Raw genomic sequence first — 19,473 nt, forward strand, 5'->3', positions numbered from 1 at the left:
TTTCCACAAAGATACATATAATTGATTATTAATAATAACATAGAGTTAAATGTAAATTGAGCAAATTGGCAATTTCTGGCAATTTATTTAAGTGTGTATCAAACTGGTAGCCCTTTGCATTAATCAGTACCCAAGAAGTAGCTCTTGGTTTCAAAAAGGTTGGTGACCCCTGATTTACGGTATCCGGTGATCTTCCTTTGTTTTCCCTTTATCGAAGTGTGCATTTATACTGGAGTCTGATACAGATCACTTTTTTTTTTTTTTGTCCTGTCCAGCTTCCCAGGCAAATCATATAGTTGATGTAGATGCCCATATCGGCTGTTCAGATTTACTTTACAAAAGAGAAGTGTAGGATACTTCTCTTGTTGCCTTATCTATATTTGACTTTATTAAATGTATTTATATTATCATTTGGTGCAGCTGGGCCGTAGCAGGTAGGGGATAGAAAGAGAGACAGAGGGGGACATTGTGTAACAGGGGGATTAGACAGAGAGACAAAAACAACAACAGCAAACACAACAATAACAACAAAAACAACAACAACAATAGAACAATACCAGCACATACGATATGTACAAATATGTTCGTAAAAATGATAGCAAAGAAGCAGTTAGTGAAATAAATAATAATATAGAAATGACAATGAGCATTTTTACACTACAACTGGAGCAATACAAATACCAATTGAAAAAGCACTATTGATCATGAACAATACCAATAGTTTACCTCTATTATCAACAATGCAGGTGTTCAAATGCAACAATACATATACATCATGATAACTAGAGATAAAAAAAAAAAAATACTGAAAGATGGAGCGGAAGAGAGAGAGGCAACCTATATTAATCTTGTAGATTGTTATTGTAACAATGGGTTAAGCTTTTTCAGTGTGCCATAAGTTACCCAACAACGTTAATATATGTTCTAGAGATCACACTTTACTTGCAGTGTAAACAGTGAGCTGGTAAAAATCAGGTTTTGAAAAAAATCCAATTTGGGCCAGTTTGACCTGCAGTGTAAACGTAGCCAATCATTAACACTTGTCAGCATGTTTTCACAAAAGCAATCAAAAACTAATAAATACAATTATAACTTTATTTAAGTAAAATTAAAATGTTATACTTGTAAAATTACTGTTATATTTATAAGAAATACAACTGTACTCTAGTAAAATGACAACTGTAGACTAGATAAACTGCAGCTGTGTGCACTAGTCACATGTTTCTCTGCTTGCTTGTATCATTTGCGTCAAAGTCTGCTAGAAAGGAAAGTGAAAGGTCTCAATCACGTTTTGCTTTTCTCACATCCTGCATTTCTGCTGAGTCATAATATGCCTATTAAGGTGGAACACATTTAGGAATTGTGTTCATAAACTGCTCAGTGTCTCATGGTAAAATGGGTTCTTGGATGAGACACATTCCGCTGGCACCAATGCCGCTTGTTTCCATAGAAGTGTCACTCAGTGCGGCTAATCGATGAATTTTCCGACATAGTCCAACAAGTCCCAGTCCGTCCCCTCAATGTCTTTGTCCAGGCAGCTTTTTTCCTCTGCTGAGTCACTCAAATATTTCTGACAGCCAGAATTAAATTTATTCTGTTTTGCTGTCTGTGAAGAACCCCACCAATTATGCTCTGTGATGTAACAAGGAGCTCTACAGCAGTCAGTAGACGAGTACTGTCTTGATTGTTCTTACATTACTTTAAAGGGGAACTGCATTTTTTTCATTTTGCTTATCGTTCACAATCAATATGAAAGACACGATAATGGATGTTTTTTTTGTTTTTTTATTGCATTCTAGATATTAAAGAAATGCGATCAAAGGTCTGCTTACAGTGGAGCCTCTGGGAGCCACGTTATTCCAAATAATCCAAACACCTCCATTAAGGTTTTATATACATGATATAAGTATACATGTAATGTAGTAACGGGCACATTTGTTGTAATATTTATTTATAATATTTAACGTTTGCTTTTTTTTCTACATCACTGATTATTAGACTTTATGAGGAACCAACAAACATAATAAAACATCATATACTGTGCAAGGTCTGCTGTCATTAGGACTGCTGGGATGTTCATATATTCCCATTTAGGTGAAGAATTGTCAGGCTTTCCCCTGACAGTTTTTCAATGTTTTATTTTTTTCCTCTGCATTTGTCTGTTTCCTGTGTTTAGTATTCCCTGTCTTTTAGTTCCTGTCAAGTGCTCTTAATTTGTCAGCTCCCTGGCTTGTTCCCTGTGTGCTGTGTTCCCCCTCAGTGTGTTTAGTATTTCCTGTCCTTAGTTCCTGTCTAGTGCTCTTATTTTGTCAGCTTCCTGTCTTGTTCCCTGAGTGCTGTGTTCCCCTTCAGCTGCGGCTGATTGGCATCTGGCCACACCTGTTGCCAATCAGCCGGCTCCTATTTGTACCTCCTTTGTCTTATGTCAGTTGCTGGATCATTGTAGTGCCGTGTCAATGTCATTTTCTACTTGTCATTCCTACTGGTCGTGTGAATGCAGCGTAGCGGTAAGCTATACTTGGTAGATGTTTTGTAGCTTACTGTTTTTTGTTCCCTGCTTCCAAATAGTTTGTTCATAGCCCTTAGTTTGTTATATCCGCCCATGTGCGTGCCTTTCGGTTTTGTTTTTGTCTTAGTATCTTTATTAAATCATGTTTACTTACCAAATGCCTGCCTCCTTCTCTGCATCTTGGGGTTCGTCACCAAATAACTGTGACAAGAATGTCTCATAATCCTTGCAAAGAAATGGGGTGGGAGGGAGACCAAGCGTCTTATTGTGTCGTTCTGGCCATTTTCGGGTCCTAAATGGCTGTCAAAGTGTATCAAGTATACTCGGAATACCTACTCAGACTTCTTCTGTCAAGGTTTAGATGCTGGATTTATGACCTAGAATAAACTTACGGGAATCAAGGAAGCAGCAGACCACTCGATGTAAACATACGACACTGCTTTATGTAGTTTTTATAATAACAATATCCCTAGTGGGCTGATATGACGCCACATGGGCGGAACCTCGCAAAGATGGGATAAAGAAAACCAAGAGGATGGAGAAAAAACAAGTGTTCTTGCATGACTCCTTGCCAAGTTTAATCAACACACTTATTTTATCAGCTTACTTTTAAAACATATTCATATATTGTAGCAGCACGGCGGAGGACGGTTTAGTGCGTCTGCCTCACAATACGAAGGTCAAGGGTTCGATCCTGCGCTCGGGATCTTTCTGTGTGGAGTTTGCATGTTCGTCCCGTGACTGTGTGGGTTCCCTCCAGGTACTCCGGCTTCCACCAACTTCCAAAGACATGCACCTGGTGATAGGTTGATTGGCAACACCAAATTGGCCCTAGTGTGTGAATGTGAGTGTGAACGTTGTCTGTCTATCTGTGTTGGCCCTGCGATGAGGTGGCGACTTGTCCAGGGTGTACCTCGACTTCGCCCGAATGCAGCGACTTGTAGGCTCCAGCACCTCCGCGACCCCAAACGGGACGAGCGGTAGGAAATGGATGAATGGGATATATAACAACTTCAGTTTTTCTTGTAAAATGTAGACTTTTTCTGAAAATATGAACAGACACTTTTTTCAAGGACTTATTTCTAGTAAATGCACAACTTTTTCTTACATTATGTGATTTTGTACGGAAATAAACACAGGTCTGGCTATAAGAATAACATAGTTGCATAATTTTTTTGAAGACCCTAATGAATAAGGAATACTGACATGTTTTCTCACATTCTGTCATGATCCGTGACCCGTATCATGTTTTGTTTCGTCATGTTCTGTTAGTTTTGGACTCCCTTAATTCCCGTTTTGTGCACCTCTGTGTTTGTTTTGGTTACCAAGGGTACTGATTGGTTTCACCTGCCTCTGGTTAGTGTTCACCACGTTCACCTGCTGCCGGGCACTAATCAGAGAGCTATTTAGTCACGTTGCTCGCCACGCTCTGTCGGGCTTTGTTGTTTTCCCTATGCAACAGTTGGGGAAATTCCTTGTTTTCTATGCTTTGATTCCTGTGCTAAGTCTCGCCTTAGCTTCTCGTGCGTTCTGCACGCCTGCCTTTTGTTGGTTTCCTGTATTTTTGTAAGTTCGATGATTTATGTGGAATGAATCATATACTACCTCACGCTTTCGTCAGGAGTTGTCCGTCTGCATCCCAGGAGAACGACCCACACAGTAAGACGCGACCCTCACATAACAACTTTTACCATTCATTTTTTTTGCTATTTTCCTATAAAATTATAAAAAAAACTCTTCTCATAGTTCTACAACTTATTCAGGTATACATTAGATATTAGGATTTCATGCTTTATTTTATGTATTTTTCCTCTATGATGCAGTGTGTAAATGCCAAAAAGGCAAACTTTGGTAATGTTATGATGTGATTGCGCACAACCTTAAAGTGAAGCTAAAAGGCTGATAATTCTGTTATTCCTGCAATGAGCTGGCGTCTTGTCACAGGGTTTACCCTGCCTTCCACCCGTGTGCAGCTGGGATAGGCTCCAGCCACTCTGTGACCCCGAGACGGACAAGCGGTAGAGAATTGAATGGATGGATGGCTGTACAGGGATGGTTATTTGGCTGTCTTAAATGGAATACTTCCTTTAGTACACCTGAAAAAGTATACTGTGTTTACTCTGTAATGTGAACGGCTCACATTTTGACAGTGTAGTACTGACACAAATCCATTGCTGCTGTTACACACTTAGCATACTCAATGTTTGACCATAAGATTTATTGATTGATTGAAACTTTTATTTGTAGATTGTACGGTATAGTACATATTCCATACAATTGACCACTAAATGGTAACACCCGAATAAGTTTTTTAACTTGTTTAAGTTGGGCTCCACGTTAATCAATTCATGGTAGCCTAGTGGTATTCCAACACACCAAACCTTACACCTTCATTATTTTTTTATAATCTGAACATATTTTCACATTTTTTTAATCATAACTTTGGTTAGCATGGTTGCATTAGCCACACCATGCTACCAAAATAACTCTGAACTTTGGACGGACAACTCATTCGAGTCAAAAGAAAACAGTTTACCTTGTCTGCTTGGAACTATAATTTAATTAATTTATGTGTGTGGAAATGTTCCATACGTCTTCTAGATAGATAGCTGGATAGTACTTGGTTGATTCATTTAGGAGAGTTCCTTCAGGAAAATTAAAACTAACAAAGGTAACTATTATATCCGATCTCAGTGATTGAATAGCCAATGAAATTGTATGTCATATGTTGTTTGATGGGTGGACTTTTGTCAGAAAAGTAGGAAACTTTTGACGGAGTAACAGAAAACGTGGACTGTGCTTCAGCGGTGCAGCAACCTTGCACCTTTTGAAATGTTCTTTATTCTGCAAAAAATGAGGAAAATCATGTATTTAGGACAACATACAGTTTTGGAATGGAGTTGTGTTTGCATAGAGTTGGTGAAGACTTTGAGTAAGTGTCTCATCTGTCGTGCCATTGTCAAATCTGAAACAGGATTTTGTAACATTTCACTCTATAGCAATGCTTCTCAAATAGTGGGACGGCCCCCTAGCGGGGTCATGGTGCAATGCGGGTGTGACCATGGGATCATGCTTTATCAGTATCATGCTTCAAATCCAGCTTTGAAAAGCTGAACACTACAAAATATGCTCATTGTAGCCATTAATCCCATGTGAATTTGTGTAATAAAAAAAAGGCACAAATTGTTTTATTAATTTTTGTTTTCTAGGTTTAAATGTTTTTATATATTGTTAATGTTAATGAATTTGAATTCACTATTATTTATTGCATTTATTTAATTGTATTTTTCAATATCAATTAAAATATTTGCATTTTAAATAAGGATTTGATAATTGTTTTAATTTTGGAAAAATGTATTTACTTTTGAATCTTTCCTGTTACGGATTAAACAACAATGTTAATACAGCTGTTTTATTTTAAATTGATCTATATTTCGTTTGTGTTGCTGATGTCTTTAAAGTTAATAAGGATACAATATTATGCAGAGGGGTACTTCTAACAAATTAATATTAATAGTTGTGGCGCAGAATGGGGTGAAAATAAATTAGATGCACTGTGTTTTGTTAGTCATACCTCTGAACTACGTATTTTGTTTCTGAAAGTGTCGGACGAAAAGTAGAAAAATCCCTTCTTTTTTTTAGTCTTTTTGAACTCTTATTAATTAGTCCAGGGGTATTCAATGTTTTCTACACCAAGGACCCCTACATTGATTGAGAGAGTGGGGACCCCTAAAATATATCTTGCATAAAACGGTTTTAAAGTAAACTAACCCTAAAATGAACTTGTAAACCTGTGGTGTATAGATAGGCCTTTCTCTATTCTGCTTGTGTTTTTTTTGTCGGGTTGCAAAACGATACATTTTTCAAATCCAAACACTTAAACATAAACTATCTGAGCTTAGAAAGGCTCTTGGCTAATCACAGGACTCCTGACATAGGCTTGTGATTGGCCCTGATGAACTGCATGAAAGTGTTCTGTGTGTCGATGAATGTATGCATTGTTGACTTAACGTCTTTTGTGTGTTGGATCAATGTCAATGTGTATTTAAAGATTCTTAAATTTGTGGAAAAATATGTTGGTAACATTTTTTAAATTCTGACTGTTGGGGAGAAACATCCTAAAGCATGTTTCTAATCAAAATGGTTTAGTGACAGCTTTTATATTTACTTTGCCACTCTTTAAACCAGTTTAAGGACATTTTGGTGCCATTTGCTTGGTGCATGTCTTTTTGCAACTTTAAATCTTATTATACACATCTTACACTATGCAAAATGTGAACAAGAGTGAACAGAATATATGGCAAATGCATGAAGTATAGCCTTATGGCATTTATGCTGATAGAATGTTACGGTGATTCAACAAAATAATGTATTTCATTTGAAATTAAATCACTTAAAAATAGAATGTAGCTACATAACTCTGTTTGGATTTTAACTCCTACTCAAAGTTTAAATCAAATGGATGCTCATCAAACACTTATTTGGAACATCCAACAGATGTGCAGGCTAATTGGGAACAGTTGGGTGCCATGATTGGGTATAAAAGCAGCTTCCATGAAATGCTGAGTAATTCACAAATAAGGATGGGGTGAGGGTCACCACTTTGTAAGCAAATTGTCGAACAGTTTTATAACAACATTTCTCAATGAGCTAATGCAAGAAATTTAGGGATTTTACCATCTACGGTTCGTAATATCATCAAAAAGTTCAGAGAATCTGGAGAAATCACTGCACGTAAGCGATGATATTATGTGCTTTTGATCCCTCAGGCGGTACTGCATGAAAAACCGACATCAGTGTGTAAAGGATATCACCACATGGGCTCAGGAACACTTCATAAAACCACTTTTAGTAGCTACAGTTGGTCGCTACATCTGTAAGTGCAAGTTAAAACTCTACTATACAAAGCCAAATCCATTTATCAACAATATCCTGAAACGCTGCCGGCTTGGCTGGGCCCAAGCTCACCTAAGATGGACTGATGCAAAGTGGAAAAGTGTTCTGTGGTCTGACGAGTCCACATTTCTAATTATATTTGGAAACAGAGGACGTGGTGTCCTCCAAAACAAAGAGGAAAATAACCATTCGGATTGTTATAGGCGCAAAGTTCAAAAGCCAACATCTGTGATGGTACGGAGGTGTATTAATGCCCAAGGCATGGGTAACTTACACATCTGTGAAGGCACCATTAATGTTGAAAGGTCCATACAGGTTTTGAAGCAACATATATTGTCATCCAAGCAACATTATCATGGACACCCCTGCTTATTTCAGCAAGACAAGTGTTACAACAGCGTGGCTTCGTAAAAAAAGAGTGCGGGTACTTTCCTGGCCCGCCTGCAGTCCAGACCTGTCTCCCATCGAAAATGTGTGGCGCATTATGAAGAGTAAAATACGACAGTTGAACGACTGAAGCTCTACATAAAACAAGAATGGGAAGGAATTCCACTTTCAAAGCTTCAATAATTAGTTTCCTCAGTTCACAAACGTTTATTGAGTGTTGTTAAAAGAAAAGGTGATGTAATACAGTGGTGAACATGCCCTTTCCCAACTACTTTGGCACGTGTTGCAGCCATGAAATTCTAAGTTAATTATTATTTGCCAAAAAAATAAGTAAAGTTTATGAGTTTGAACATCAAATATCTTATCTTTGTAGTGCATTCAATTGAATATGGGTTGAAAAGGATTTGCAAATCATTGTATTCTGTTTAAGTTTTCATCTAATACAATTTCCCAACTCATATTGAAACGGGGTTTGTACCAAACATTGAAGTATTTAATTGGTTATATTTCATGGTAAATTTCAGAAAGCAGGGGAAAACAATAAATGCTATTTTGTCTGCTGTTAAAGGTAGTTTGAATTCATATTGAAAAACGTATTAAATAAAAATGCTTTATAGGAAGAGCCCCAGTGGTATAAAGTGAAATCAGAGCAAAGCAAAGCAAAGCAAAGTAACAGAGCAGAGCAAAGTATCCCACGAAAGAAGGGGCTGAGGGACCCCACCCCATTCACCCAGCATTGCAGACAGAGCGAGGTCCAGCAGAGGAGCTCAGCATGCTGCTGGAGTATCCAAAGCCCACTGATCATACATTATAGATGCAGAGAGTGAGCTCTACAACATGAAGCACTAACAACACCAGCTTTGATCATAAATCTCAGATGCTTTTCCTTCACTTTCTGTACCCTAAATGTTCTTTTTTTTTTTTTTTTGAGTGAGACAGGGCAAAGAAGCGCATACATTTTTATTGTATCAGTGCTCTTGAGCGCTCTGTCAGGTTCTTGCCAGGTCAGCAGCAAACCACAAAAACGTACAATTCTTCACTTTGACGTCTGCATGTCCGAGACTTTCTGTTCCTGTTCTTTATGAAAAGACCCATTAGCAGACAAGCTCAACACTTCAACCCTCTCAACTCAGCTTACCTTTGTGTGTCAGTGTGTGTGCGTGTGTGTTTCTGGAATCAATTGGTATTGAATAATTTGCTGGTCTAAGTATGCCCAAGTCCTCTTGTCAGGCAGTAGAAAAGGAAAATAGGACCACAAAATTACTTTGTAAAAAAAGTTTGGCACATTATCCCCTCCTGAGACTGACAAATTAAAGCAGCAAAATAAAGGAATACAATATACCACAATAGTTTTTTGTTGTCAGAAAATATATTTTCCTAAATGCAATAACAACAACAGTATCAGAAGTGAATACTCTTCTCTGCTGTCAAATCCTCTTGAGAGCGTGCATTCTGTGCAGTGGACATTTTTTGGGGGTCGATTTTTTTTTGTCAGGTGTAGAATAAATGATCTGATATGCAAAACACAGATGTTCACTCCGAAGGGCATTAGTTCTTATGTCATGAAAAAGTAGCAAGTGCTCATGTCCACCGCAAAAAATAATAATACAACTTTAACATTTGACAACCAAATAATAAAACAAGGTGACTCTGTAAAAAATCTGGGTATTATCTTCGACCCAACTCTCTCCTTCGAGTCACACATTAAAAGCGTTACTAAAACGGCCTTCTTTCATCTCCGTAATATCGCTAAAATTCGCTCCATTTTGTCCACTAAAGACGCCGAGATCATTATCCATGCGTTTGTTACGTCTCGTCTCGATTACTGTAACGTATTATTTTCGGGTCTCCCAATGTCTAGCATTAAAAGATTACAGTTGGTACAAAATGCGGCTGCTAGACTTTTGACAAGAACAAGAAAGTTTGATCATATTACGCCTGTACTGGCTCACCTGCACTGGCTTCCTGTGCACTTAAGATGTGACTTTAAGGTTTTACTACTTACGTATAAAATACTACACGGTCTAGCTCCAGCCTATCTTGCCGATTGTATTGTACCGTATGTCCCGGCAAGAAATCTGCGTTCAAAAGACTCCGGCTTACTAGTGATTCCTAGAGCTCAAAAAAAGTCTGCGGGCTATAGAGCGTTTTCCGTTCGGGCTCCAGTACTCTGGAATGCCCTCCCGGTAACAGTTCGAGATGCTACCTCAGTAGAAGCATTTAAGTCTCATCTTAAAACTCATCTGTATACTCTAGCCTTTAAATAGACCTCCTTTTTAGACCAGTTGATCTGCCGCTTCTTTTCTTTTCTTTCTCCTATGTCCCCCCCTCCCTTGTGGAGGGGGTCCGGTCCGATGACCATGGATGAAGTACTGACTGTCCAGAGTCGAGACCCAGGATGGACCGCTCGTCGGGACCCAGGATGGACCGCTCGCCTGTATCGGTTGGGGACATCTCTACGCTGTTGATCCGCTTGAGATGGTTTCCTGTGGACGGGACTCTCACTGCTGTCTTGGAGCCACTATGGATTGAACTTTCACAGTATCATGTTAGACCCGCTCGACATCCATTGCTTTCGGTCCCCTAGAGGGGGGGGGGTTGCCCACATCTGAGGTCCTCTCCAAGGTTTCTCATAGTCAGCATTGTCGCTGGCGTCCCACTGAATGTGAATTCTCCCTGCCCACTGGGTGTGAGTTTTCCTTGCCCTTTTGTGGGTTCTTCCGAGGATGTTGTAGTCGTAATGATTTGTGCAGTCCTTTGAGACATTTGTGATTTGGGGCTATATAAATAAACATTGATTGATTGATTGATTGATTCAAAACGACATAATGTCCCCAAATCGACCCCAAACTATTGAAAAAACACTTAAGTTACACCTTTAACCACAATTAATGTCTGGAAGTACAGTTATTTGATTCTCATTAAACATTTCATTGGGAATACAGGCACTTTTTTATTCTTTCAAAATAAGACTGGGGGAAAAAAGACCGTAACGATTGTAGCTGAGATAGGCGCCAGCGCCCCCCGCGACCCCGAAAGGGAAAAAGCGGTAGAAAATGGATGGATGGATGTTTTGATAGTTTCGACAGGTAGTTATACTCAGTTTTTCACAAACATTAATTTATTTAAAAATTAACAGAACAAATTGGAAAAAAAACATATTCTTTAGTTACTATTATCTTTTAATTATTATTAAAATTTGGCTTTACAGAAAAGAAACGTGTTGTGTTCCAGGTGATATATGTGCTGCCCTCTCCTGGCAATAATATTTCAAATGCATTGGTATTAGAGTTTGAGGTTTAAGCAACAGGCTCCGCTTACAGCAAGCAGTACATTGGCCGAGTAGCACAAAGTTAACAGTAGTGATGTGGGATACCCTTGATTTTATTTCTGATTCCATACCGAATAAAATTCAGGCTGGTACTGACAGCACCGATCCAATACCGATACTTTGTGCAAGTATACGTGATGTGTCTGGTCAAATTTAAAAGTATTGTATTTCAAGTGTTGCTGCTTCTGAGGAATCTACTACAAACAACTTAAAATCAGAAAGCGAAATAAATGATGGTGTTATTCCTATCATATTTGTCTTCCACTATGTATGTAATTTCTCTAAAATAGCATACAATAAAATGACTTGATCAATAAAAACACTTGCTGTATCTACCTCGCGCTAAACAGCATGTGCAATTTATAAAATAGGATGTACTGTATTTTTTGGGGAATAAGTCGCACCTGCCGAAAATGCATAATAAAGAAGGATTAAAAACATTTATAAGTCGCACTGGAGTATAAGTCGGATATTTTGGGAACATTTATTTGTAAAAACCCAACACCAGGAATAGACATTTGAAAGGCAATTTATAATAAATAAAGAATAGTGAACAACAGGCCGAATAAGTGTACGTTATATGACGCATACAGTAAATAACCAACTGAGAAGGTGCCTGGTATGTTAACGTAACACATTATGGTAAGAGTCATTCAAATAAGTATAACATATAGAACATGCTATACGTTTACCAAACAATCCGTCACTCCTAATTGCTAAATCCGATGAAATCTTATGGGTTTAGTAGGGCCGCGAATCTTCGGGTGTCCCACGATTCGATACAATATCAATTCTTGGGGTCGCGATTCGATTATAAATCAATTTTTTCGATTCAACGTGATTTCTGATTCAAAAACTATATTTTTCCGAATCAAAACGATTCTCTATTCATTCAATACATAGGATTTCAGCAGGAGCTACCCCAGTCTGCTGACATGCTAGCAGAGTAGTAGATTTTTTTTTTTACTTTTATAATTGTAAAGGACAATGTTTTATCAACTGATTGCAATAATGTAAATTTGTTTTAACTATTAAACAAACCAAAAATATGACTTATTTTATCTTTGTGAAAACATTGGAAACAGTGTGTTGTCAAGCTTATGAGATGCAATGCAAGTGTAAAAGCCACTGTCTTTTTTTTAATTTTTATGAATGTCTAATAATAATGTCAATGAGGGATTTTTAATCACTGCTATGCTGAAATTATAACTAATATTGATACTGTTGTTGATAATATTCATTTTTGTTTCACTACTTTTGGTTTGTTCTGTGTCGCGTTTGTGTCTCCTCTCATTTGCTCTGTCTGTTGCGGTGTTGTTGGGTCAGGTTTGGTTTCGGAATTGGATTGCATTGTCATGGTATTGCTTTGTATTGTTTTGTTGGATTGATTAAAGAAAAAGAATTAGAAAAAAAAAATTTGATTTAAAAAAAAAAAAGAGAATCGATTATGAATCGCACAACGTGAGAATCGCGATTCAAATTCGAATCGATTTATTCCCACACCCCTCACATCTAGTCAAGGGGTCGGCAACCTTTACCACTCAAAGAACCATTTTGACCCGTTTCACAAAAAAAAAAAACAATGGGAGCCACAAAACTCTTTAGAAATTTAAAATGAAATAACACTGCATACAAAGTTTTTTTTTTACTTTGTGCTATGTATAAACCAGTGGTCTCAAACACGCGGCCCGCACTTTAATATGAAAATGTAATGATAGTGGGGCTCGCGAGTTTTATATGAATGCCGCTTGACAGCATCACACTTGCCAAACCTCCCGAATATTCCGAGAGACTACCGAATTTCATATCAACTATCCTCGCAAATGTTTGCCAAATTTCCCTCGATCAACAAAAATAAGGGCATCCTATGAAGGCGCTGCCTTTGACGCCCTCTACATCACGCTCAATTAGCTTGTCAGCCCAGTGACACGTTGTATGAGGCTTCTGCAGACACACGCAAACGATTGCAAGCCATATTTGTTCAACAGCCATACAGGTCACACTGAGAGTGCCCGTTAAAACAACTTTAACACTGTTACTAATATGCGCTACACTGTGAACCCACACCAAACAAGAATGGCAAACACATTTCCGGAGAACATCGGCACTGTAACACAACATAAACACAAAAGAACAAATACCCATAATCCCATGTATCCCTATCTTCCGGGCTACATTATACACCCCCGCTAGCACCAAATTCCCCCACCCCCTCCATGCGTCGGATGAGGTGGGCGGGGTTGGGGGGCAGGAGTGTATAATTTAGCCCAGAAGAGTAGGTATCCATGGGATTCTGGGTATTTGTTCTTTTATGTTTATGTTGTGTTACAGTACTGATGTTCTCCCGAAATGTGTTTGTCATTCTTGTTTGGTGTGGGTTCACAGTGTGGCGCATTTTAGTAAGAGTGTTAAAGTGGATTATATTACAACCCTCAGTGTAACCTGTATGGCTGTTGACTAAGTATGTGTTGCAGTCACTTTCGTGTATTAACAGAGGCCAAATATAAAATATGTCCTGTAGGCACGTGGATCATGTGGTGCAAAAGCGGGCGCGAAGACATGATGTAGAGGGCGTTGAAGGCATTGCCATAACTGCGCACCTTCAATATTGAAGTCCAGGTGAAAATTTGAGAATGTTATCCCAGGGTGATTTCTAAAAGAGGCACTGAAATCCAAAAACCTCCCGGAATAATCGTTGGGGTCGGCAATTTAGCAGCTGAGCCACAACAGAATGATCAAAGATCCGCATGCGGCTCCGTAGCCGCGGGTTGCCGACCCCTGGTCTAGTCCCTTACGTGAATGAGGTAAATAATATATTTTTTTTAATATTTTACGGTAATGTGTTAATAATTTCACACATAAGTCGCTCCTAAGTATAAGTCTCACCCCCGGCCAAACTATGAAAAAAAATGTGACTTATGGTCCGAAAAATACTGTATTATTATGACTATACTCATTTACTGCACATTCATGTTATCATGCTCCTACCAATGGCATTTTGCTATATTTTCAAACAAGCAGGAGACATGTACCACTTTTTATGGGCATTTTAGAAGCAATCAAGCGATGCATCTACATTGACAAAAAAATGTTTTCTTTTCTTTTTTTATTGCTGAAGGTGCATAGGAGGGAGGCTGCATGTGTGTGATTAAGAGGCAAAAAATGCCTACTTCAAGACGTGTTTTAATCATACAGGATAAATGTTGGTAATATATACTCATTCATGTGAAATTCATAAAAAAATATATTAAATGACACCAAAACGTATCAACTGAATTGGTGTTAATCAGCCCCCTAAATCATCCAGCAGCTATGAAATTATAAAAGGATGTTGCTGAATAAATGTGTCTAATATTTAGTATTTCTGACCATCCAAACCTGTTGAAACATTCACATCCATCGTTGGTCTTTGCAGCACGAGCATTCCTCTCTCGCAGCCGTGTGTAGAACAGTGTCAGTTTGCTTGCGCGTGTTTTTCAAACGTGCCAAATAAAACGCAAAATAGTGTTCCCAAAACAGTATAAAACGCAAAATAGTGTTCCCAAAACAGTAGGAGTGTTGAAAAATCACAATGCTCACATTTTATTTTATAATAATGAAGACAGAGATGCAGAATGGATTGCACGCCTTATTCTGTTCACTTGCGCAGGTTTAGTAGATCAACTTTGCACGTGTTTTACTACATGCAAATCAAGCCAAAAGCATAAACAGAAAATACTAAGAATAAAAGCCCTTCCTATGTCAAACACATTTTTATTTTTAATCTTCAAAAATTGTTTGCAGGCCATCTGTTGCACTTTGGTGAATTGCAACTGCGTCAACTTCAAGTCTGGGAAGTTGAAGCGACGACAGTGTGAACACTGCAAGCATGGCTGGGTTGCACATGGTAAGCTGCTGATTGATTTGTCCTTCCCTTTCATCAGTTAAATGTGTCAACATCTTTAAAATGTCTTGATCAAAAACAGTACATGACATTTTCGTTTATCTTTTTTTTTTTATTTCAAAGACATTTACAAGTGTTGGTATAATGCATGTTCCACAATGTTTACTGGCCGAAAAATGGCATCATTGCAAATTCTCAGAGTAAAATGAATCCCAGGCCTTCATCACAACTTATGGGCCTGTGTCTCTTTTAGGCGGGTAGGCCGTGTCCGCAGTCTGGATGGGAGAATACGAACAAGAGAAATGTGTATAAATTCAAGTGTGTAGAAAACAGTAGGAAGGAAAGAATAGGGCCAACAGTGAATATGATTTTGCAAGTTAATGTCAAGTCGTTTAAACATGTATCTATCTGTATGTTGTAGCTCTCAGCAAGCTGAAGGTGCACCAAATGTACCAGAGCAGCCAGGTGGAGATTGTGCATTCCAACGTGGTGTTTGACATCTGCAGCTTGATGCTGTATGGTACCCAAGCTATTCCCATCCGCCTCAAGATCCTTCTGGACCGCCTTTTCTCTGTCCTCAAACAGGAAGAGGTTATCCAAATCCTCAATGCACTCGACTGGACATTGCAGGACTACATACGAGGATATGTACTTCAGGTAAAACACATATTTTTGGCAGACCCATGAAACTTTCTCAAAAGAGCATTGTTTTTTTTAATCCGACATATCAAGTCATCAAATATATTAAAATCATAGTTACTATTTGGGTGAAAAGACTTCCATGAGTTGAGTCAAACTCCACAAACCGTTCTTGCTTAGTACAATTAGGGATGGTTTGATCCGTGTGACAGTCGCTTGCTGTCTTGCGGGTTCCACGGACCACCAAGGAAGGACATTCTGTCGAACAGGTTTAGACTTCTTTATTTTTCAATAAGAAAGTATCTTGCCGGGCTGCTTTTCAGCCTTGCCGTTCGCTGCTCACTCTTTTCAGTTTGGTGCGTCGTCTTCTTCCTTGGCCTCTTTTTCGCTTTTGCTCGCCACCCGCTTCTCGTTGGCTCTGTTTCCTCTCCCCGCCTCTCTTTCCCACGTCCACGGCTGCCGCAATTTTACACAATGCGACAGGATTGTTTAATTTGCCCAGCTGGGCGATCCACGCACCTAATGATATTTGCGGCTTCGATCCCGGACCCAGACGAGGTGGTTCGGGCATCTGGTCAGGATGCCACAAGAATGCCTCCCTAGGGAGGTATTTAGGGCACGTCCCACCGGTAGGAGGTCACGGGGAAGACCCAGGACACGTTGGGATGACTATGTCTCCCGGCTGGCCTGGGAACGCCTCTGGATCCCCCGGGAAGAGCTAGACGAAGTGGCTGGGGTAAGGGAAGTCTGGGCTTCCCTGCTTAGGCAGCTGCCCCCTGACCCAACCTCGGATAAGCGGAAGAAGATGGATGGATGGATGGATGGATTATTTAGCTCATTCACGTAAGATTTCATCGGATTTATCGATTAGGAGTGACAGATTGTTTGGTAAATGTATAGCATGTTCTATATGTTATAGTTATTTGAATGACTCTCACCATAACATGTTACGTTAACATACCAAGCACCTTCTCAGTTGGTTATTTATGCCTCATATAACGTACACTTATTCAGCCTGTTGTTCAATATTCTTTATTTATTTTAAATTAACTTTCAAATGTCTGATCTTGGTGTTGGGTTTTATCAAATAAATGTCCCCAAAAAATGCAATTTATACTCCAGTGCGAATTATATATGTTTTTTTCCTTCTTTATTATGCATTTTCGGCAGGTGCGACTTATACTCCGGAGCGACTTATACTCCGAGAAATACGGTACTTGGTCAGTCCAAGGCAAAAGAGAAAACATCTAATTCTGCTTGGGGCCCCTGCGTATTCAATAGTATTCCAAGAAAGGTAAAGCATTTTTTGGAGCACATCTTTCAAACTATGCTGGTCGGCCGCAATCAGGTTCAATACCCTGGAAGACACGAGGTAGAGCAGGGAGAGGGCTCTTTCAAGGTCGCTGTGGTCTGACTGCTGTGCAGAGTAAATTTGTAAATGTCACGTCTCTGTCTTACGTTGGGGCCAAACTGGCGGAGTCTTCATGAACAAACAGCGTCAGCTCTCATGTCGATTAGAACATCATCAAGTATTCTCGTCGGGCTGCTTTAATTCATGTTAGCTCATCTAATGGCGGGGGTAGAGTCGGAATCCTCGACAGGCCCTCAATGAATGCTCTGTGATGAAATATTAATTATGGTTACAGCACGGAGCTGCTCCTCACTTTCAAAGACAGATAAACCGACATGTGATCACTACTGGGCCAAGGGAGAGGGCTGCTCTTGTTCGTTCAATATGGACCCTCTTTTTCAAATAGGATATATTTGATAGTATATACTGTACTTTATGTGTGTCATCTCATTTTCATGCTGTCAATATGCTGAATTTATAGGTATGCTTATGCATAAACTACTGAAGGGTTGTGACAGAACAGCATCAATATGGTTCGCTCGTACCTCATATATAAGGTCACGCTTCTTTTCATTTTGGGTATGTAAAATGCAAAATATTAAACTTCGTAACTTTTGTGACATTAATACTTCTCCTTTTCTGACATTAATAACTTCTCCAAGTGGAGGAGTTCAAATACCTAGGAGTTTTGTTCACGAGTGAGGGAAAAGTGGATCGTGAGATCGACAGGCGGATCGGTGCGGCGTCTTCACCTATGGTCATGAGCTTTGGGTCAAGACCGAAAGGACAAGATCACGGGTACAAGCGGCCGGAATGAGTTTCCTCCGCCGGGTGGCAGGGCTCTCCCTTAGAGATAGGGTGAGAAGCTCTGTCATCCGGGACGAGCTCAAAGTAAAGCCTCTGCTCCTTCACATCAAGAGGAGCCAGATGAGGTGGTTCGGGCATCTGCTCAGGATGCCACCCGAACGCCTCCCTTGGGAGGTGTTTAGGGCACGTCCGACCGGTAGGAGGCCATGGGGAAGACCCAGGACACGTTGGGAAGACTATGTCTCCCGGCTGGCCTGGGAACGCCACGGGATCCCCAGGGAAAAGCTGAACAAAGTGGCTGGGGAGATGAAAGTCTGGGCTTCCCTGCTTAGGCTGTTGCCCCCGCGACCCGACCTCGGATACGCGGAAGAAGATGGATGGATGGATGAATAACTTCTTTAAACAATCCAACTAACCTCTAGTAGGTTAGTCTCCAATAAATGCAATCCTCAATTTAAAATAAAAAATACTAGTACTAGTACTTTTAAAAAAAGCGCAACAATGCAGATAAGTGTGTTAGTTTGACATTAATGAATGATTATTTTATCCTTAGCAAATTGCAGAAAATCATGCAATTAATTTTTGGCAGTGGGGGTGTGTTCAAGGGTGTGGTTGGGAATGTGTACAGGGTGGTATCTATATTACATCATATGATTTGCAAAAAGCCCTGCGATGAGGTGGCGACTTGTCCAGGGTGTATACCGCCTTCCGCCCGATTGTAGCTGAGATAGGGACCAGCGCCCCCCGCGACCCTAAAAGGCAATAAGTGGTAGAAAATGGATGGATGGATGGATGGATTTGCAAAAAAGAAATAAGTTATCTAAAGTGTATATATATATATATATATATATATATATATATATATATATATATATATATATATATATATACTTTGTATAGGTATATGCTTATATATCCATCCGTTTGTTTTCTGCCGCTTGTCCCTCCAAGACAGGGGTAGGGAATCTATGGCTCTCAAGCCAGATGTGGCTCTTTTGATGACTGCATGATGAATTTTAGCAGACATTGCTTAACGTGGTAAATAATTAATAATTCCGCTGGTAATTGCAGTGTTAAAAATAACGTTCAAAATATAAAACATTCTCATGCATTTTAATCCATCCATCCGTTTTCAACCGCACCTGTTCAACAAATCACATTAATGGTAAGAAGTATTTTATTTATTATTGGTTAGCTTCAGAATAACAATGTTATTAAAAAGGAAGAGGTTATCCTTTTTAATGTGTGCATTTTTAATACAACTAAATGCACACATTTAGTTGTATTAAAAATATTACATGGCTCTCACGGAAATACATTTTATAATATTTGGCTTTCATGGCTCTCTCAGCCAACAAGGTTCCATTAGTTATTCATATTAATTCACACAAAACCCAAAACCAGTGAAGTTGGCACATTGTGTAAATCTTAAATAGAAAGAGAATACAATAATTTAATAATACTTCTCACCCTATATTCAATTGAATAGAATGCAAATACAAGATTCCTAATGTTTGAACGGTAAACTTTGTTACTTTTTGCAAATATTAGCTCATTTGGAATTAGATGCCTGCAACATGTTTTAAAAAAGCGGGCACAAGTGGAAAAAAAAAGTCTGAGAAAGTTGAGGAATGCTCATCAAACACTTATTTTGAACATCCCACAGGTGA

At 39.2% G+C, this 19,473-nt stretch overlaps 1 protein-coding gene across 1 annotated transcript in view; it reads left to right on the forward strand.

The window, feature by feature from the left end:
• Positions 1–19,473, forward strand: part of bnc1 (basonuclin zinc finger protein 1) — a 49,376-nt gene that overhangs the window by 11,834 nt on the left and 18,069 nt on the right. Inside the window, exons 2-3 of the mRNA XM_061884407.1 lie at positions 14,907–15,009; positions 15,428–15,663. Of these exons, the coding sequence (XP_061740391.1) occupies positions 14,907–15,009; positions 15,428–15,663 (339 nt within the window). The remainder of the gene's footprint in view (positions 1–14,906; positions 15,010–15,427; positions 15,664–19,473) is intronic.

The sequence above is a fragment of the Nerophis ophidion genome, linkage group LG02 (genome assembly GCF_033978795.1).
Source record: "Nerophis ophidion isolate RoL-2023_Sa linkage group LG02, RoL_Noph_v1.0, whole genome shotgun sequence".
NCBI classification, from domain to species: Eukaryota; Metazoa; Chordata; class Actinopteri; order Syngnathiformes; family Syngnathidae; genus Nerophis; species Nerophis ophidion.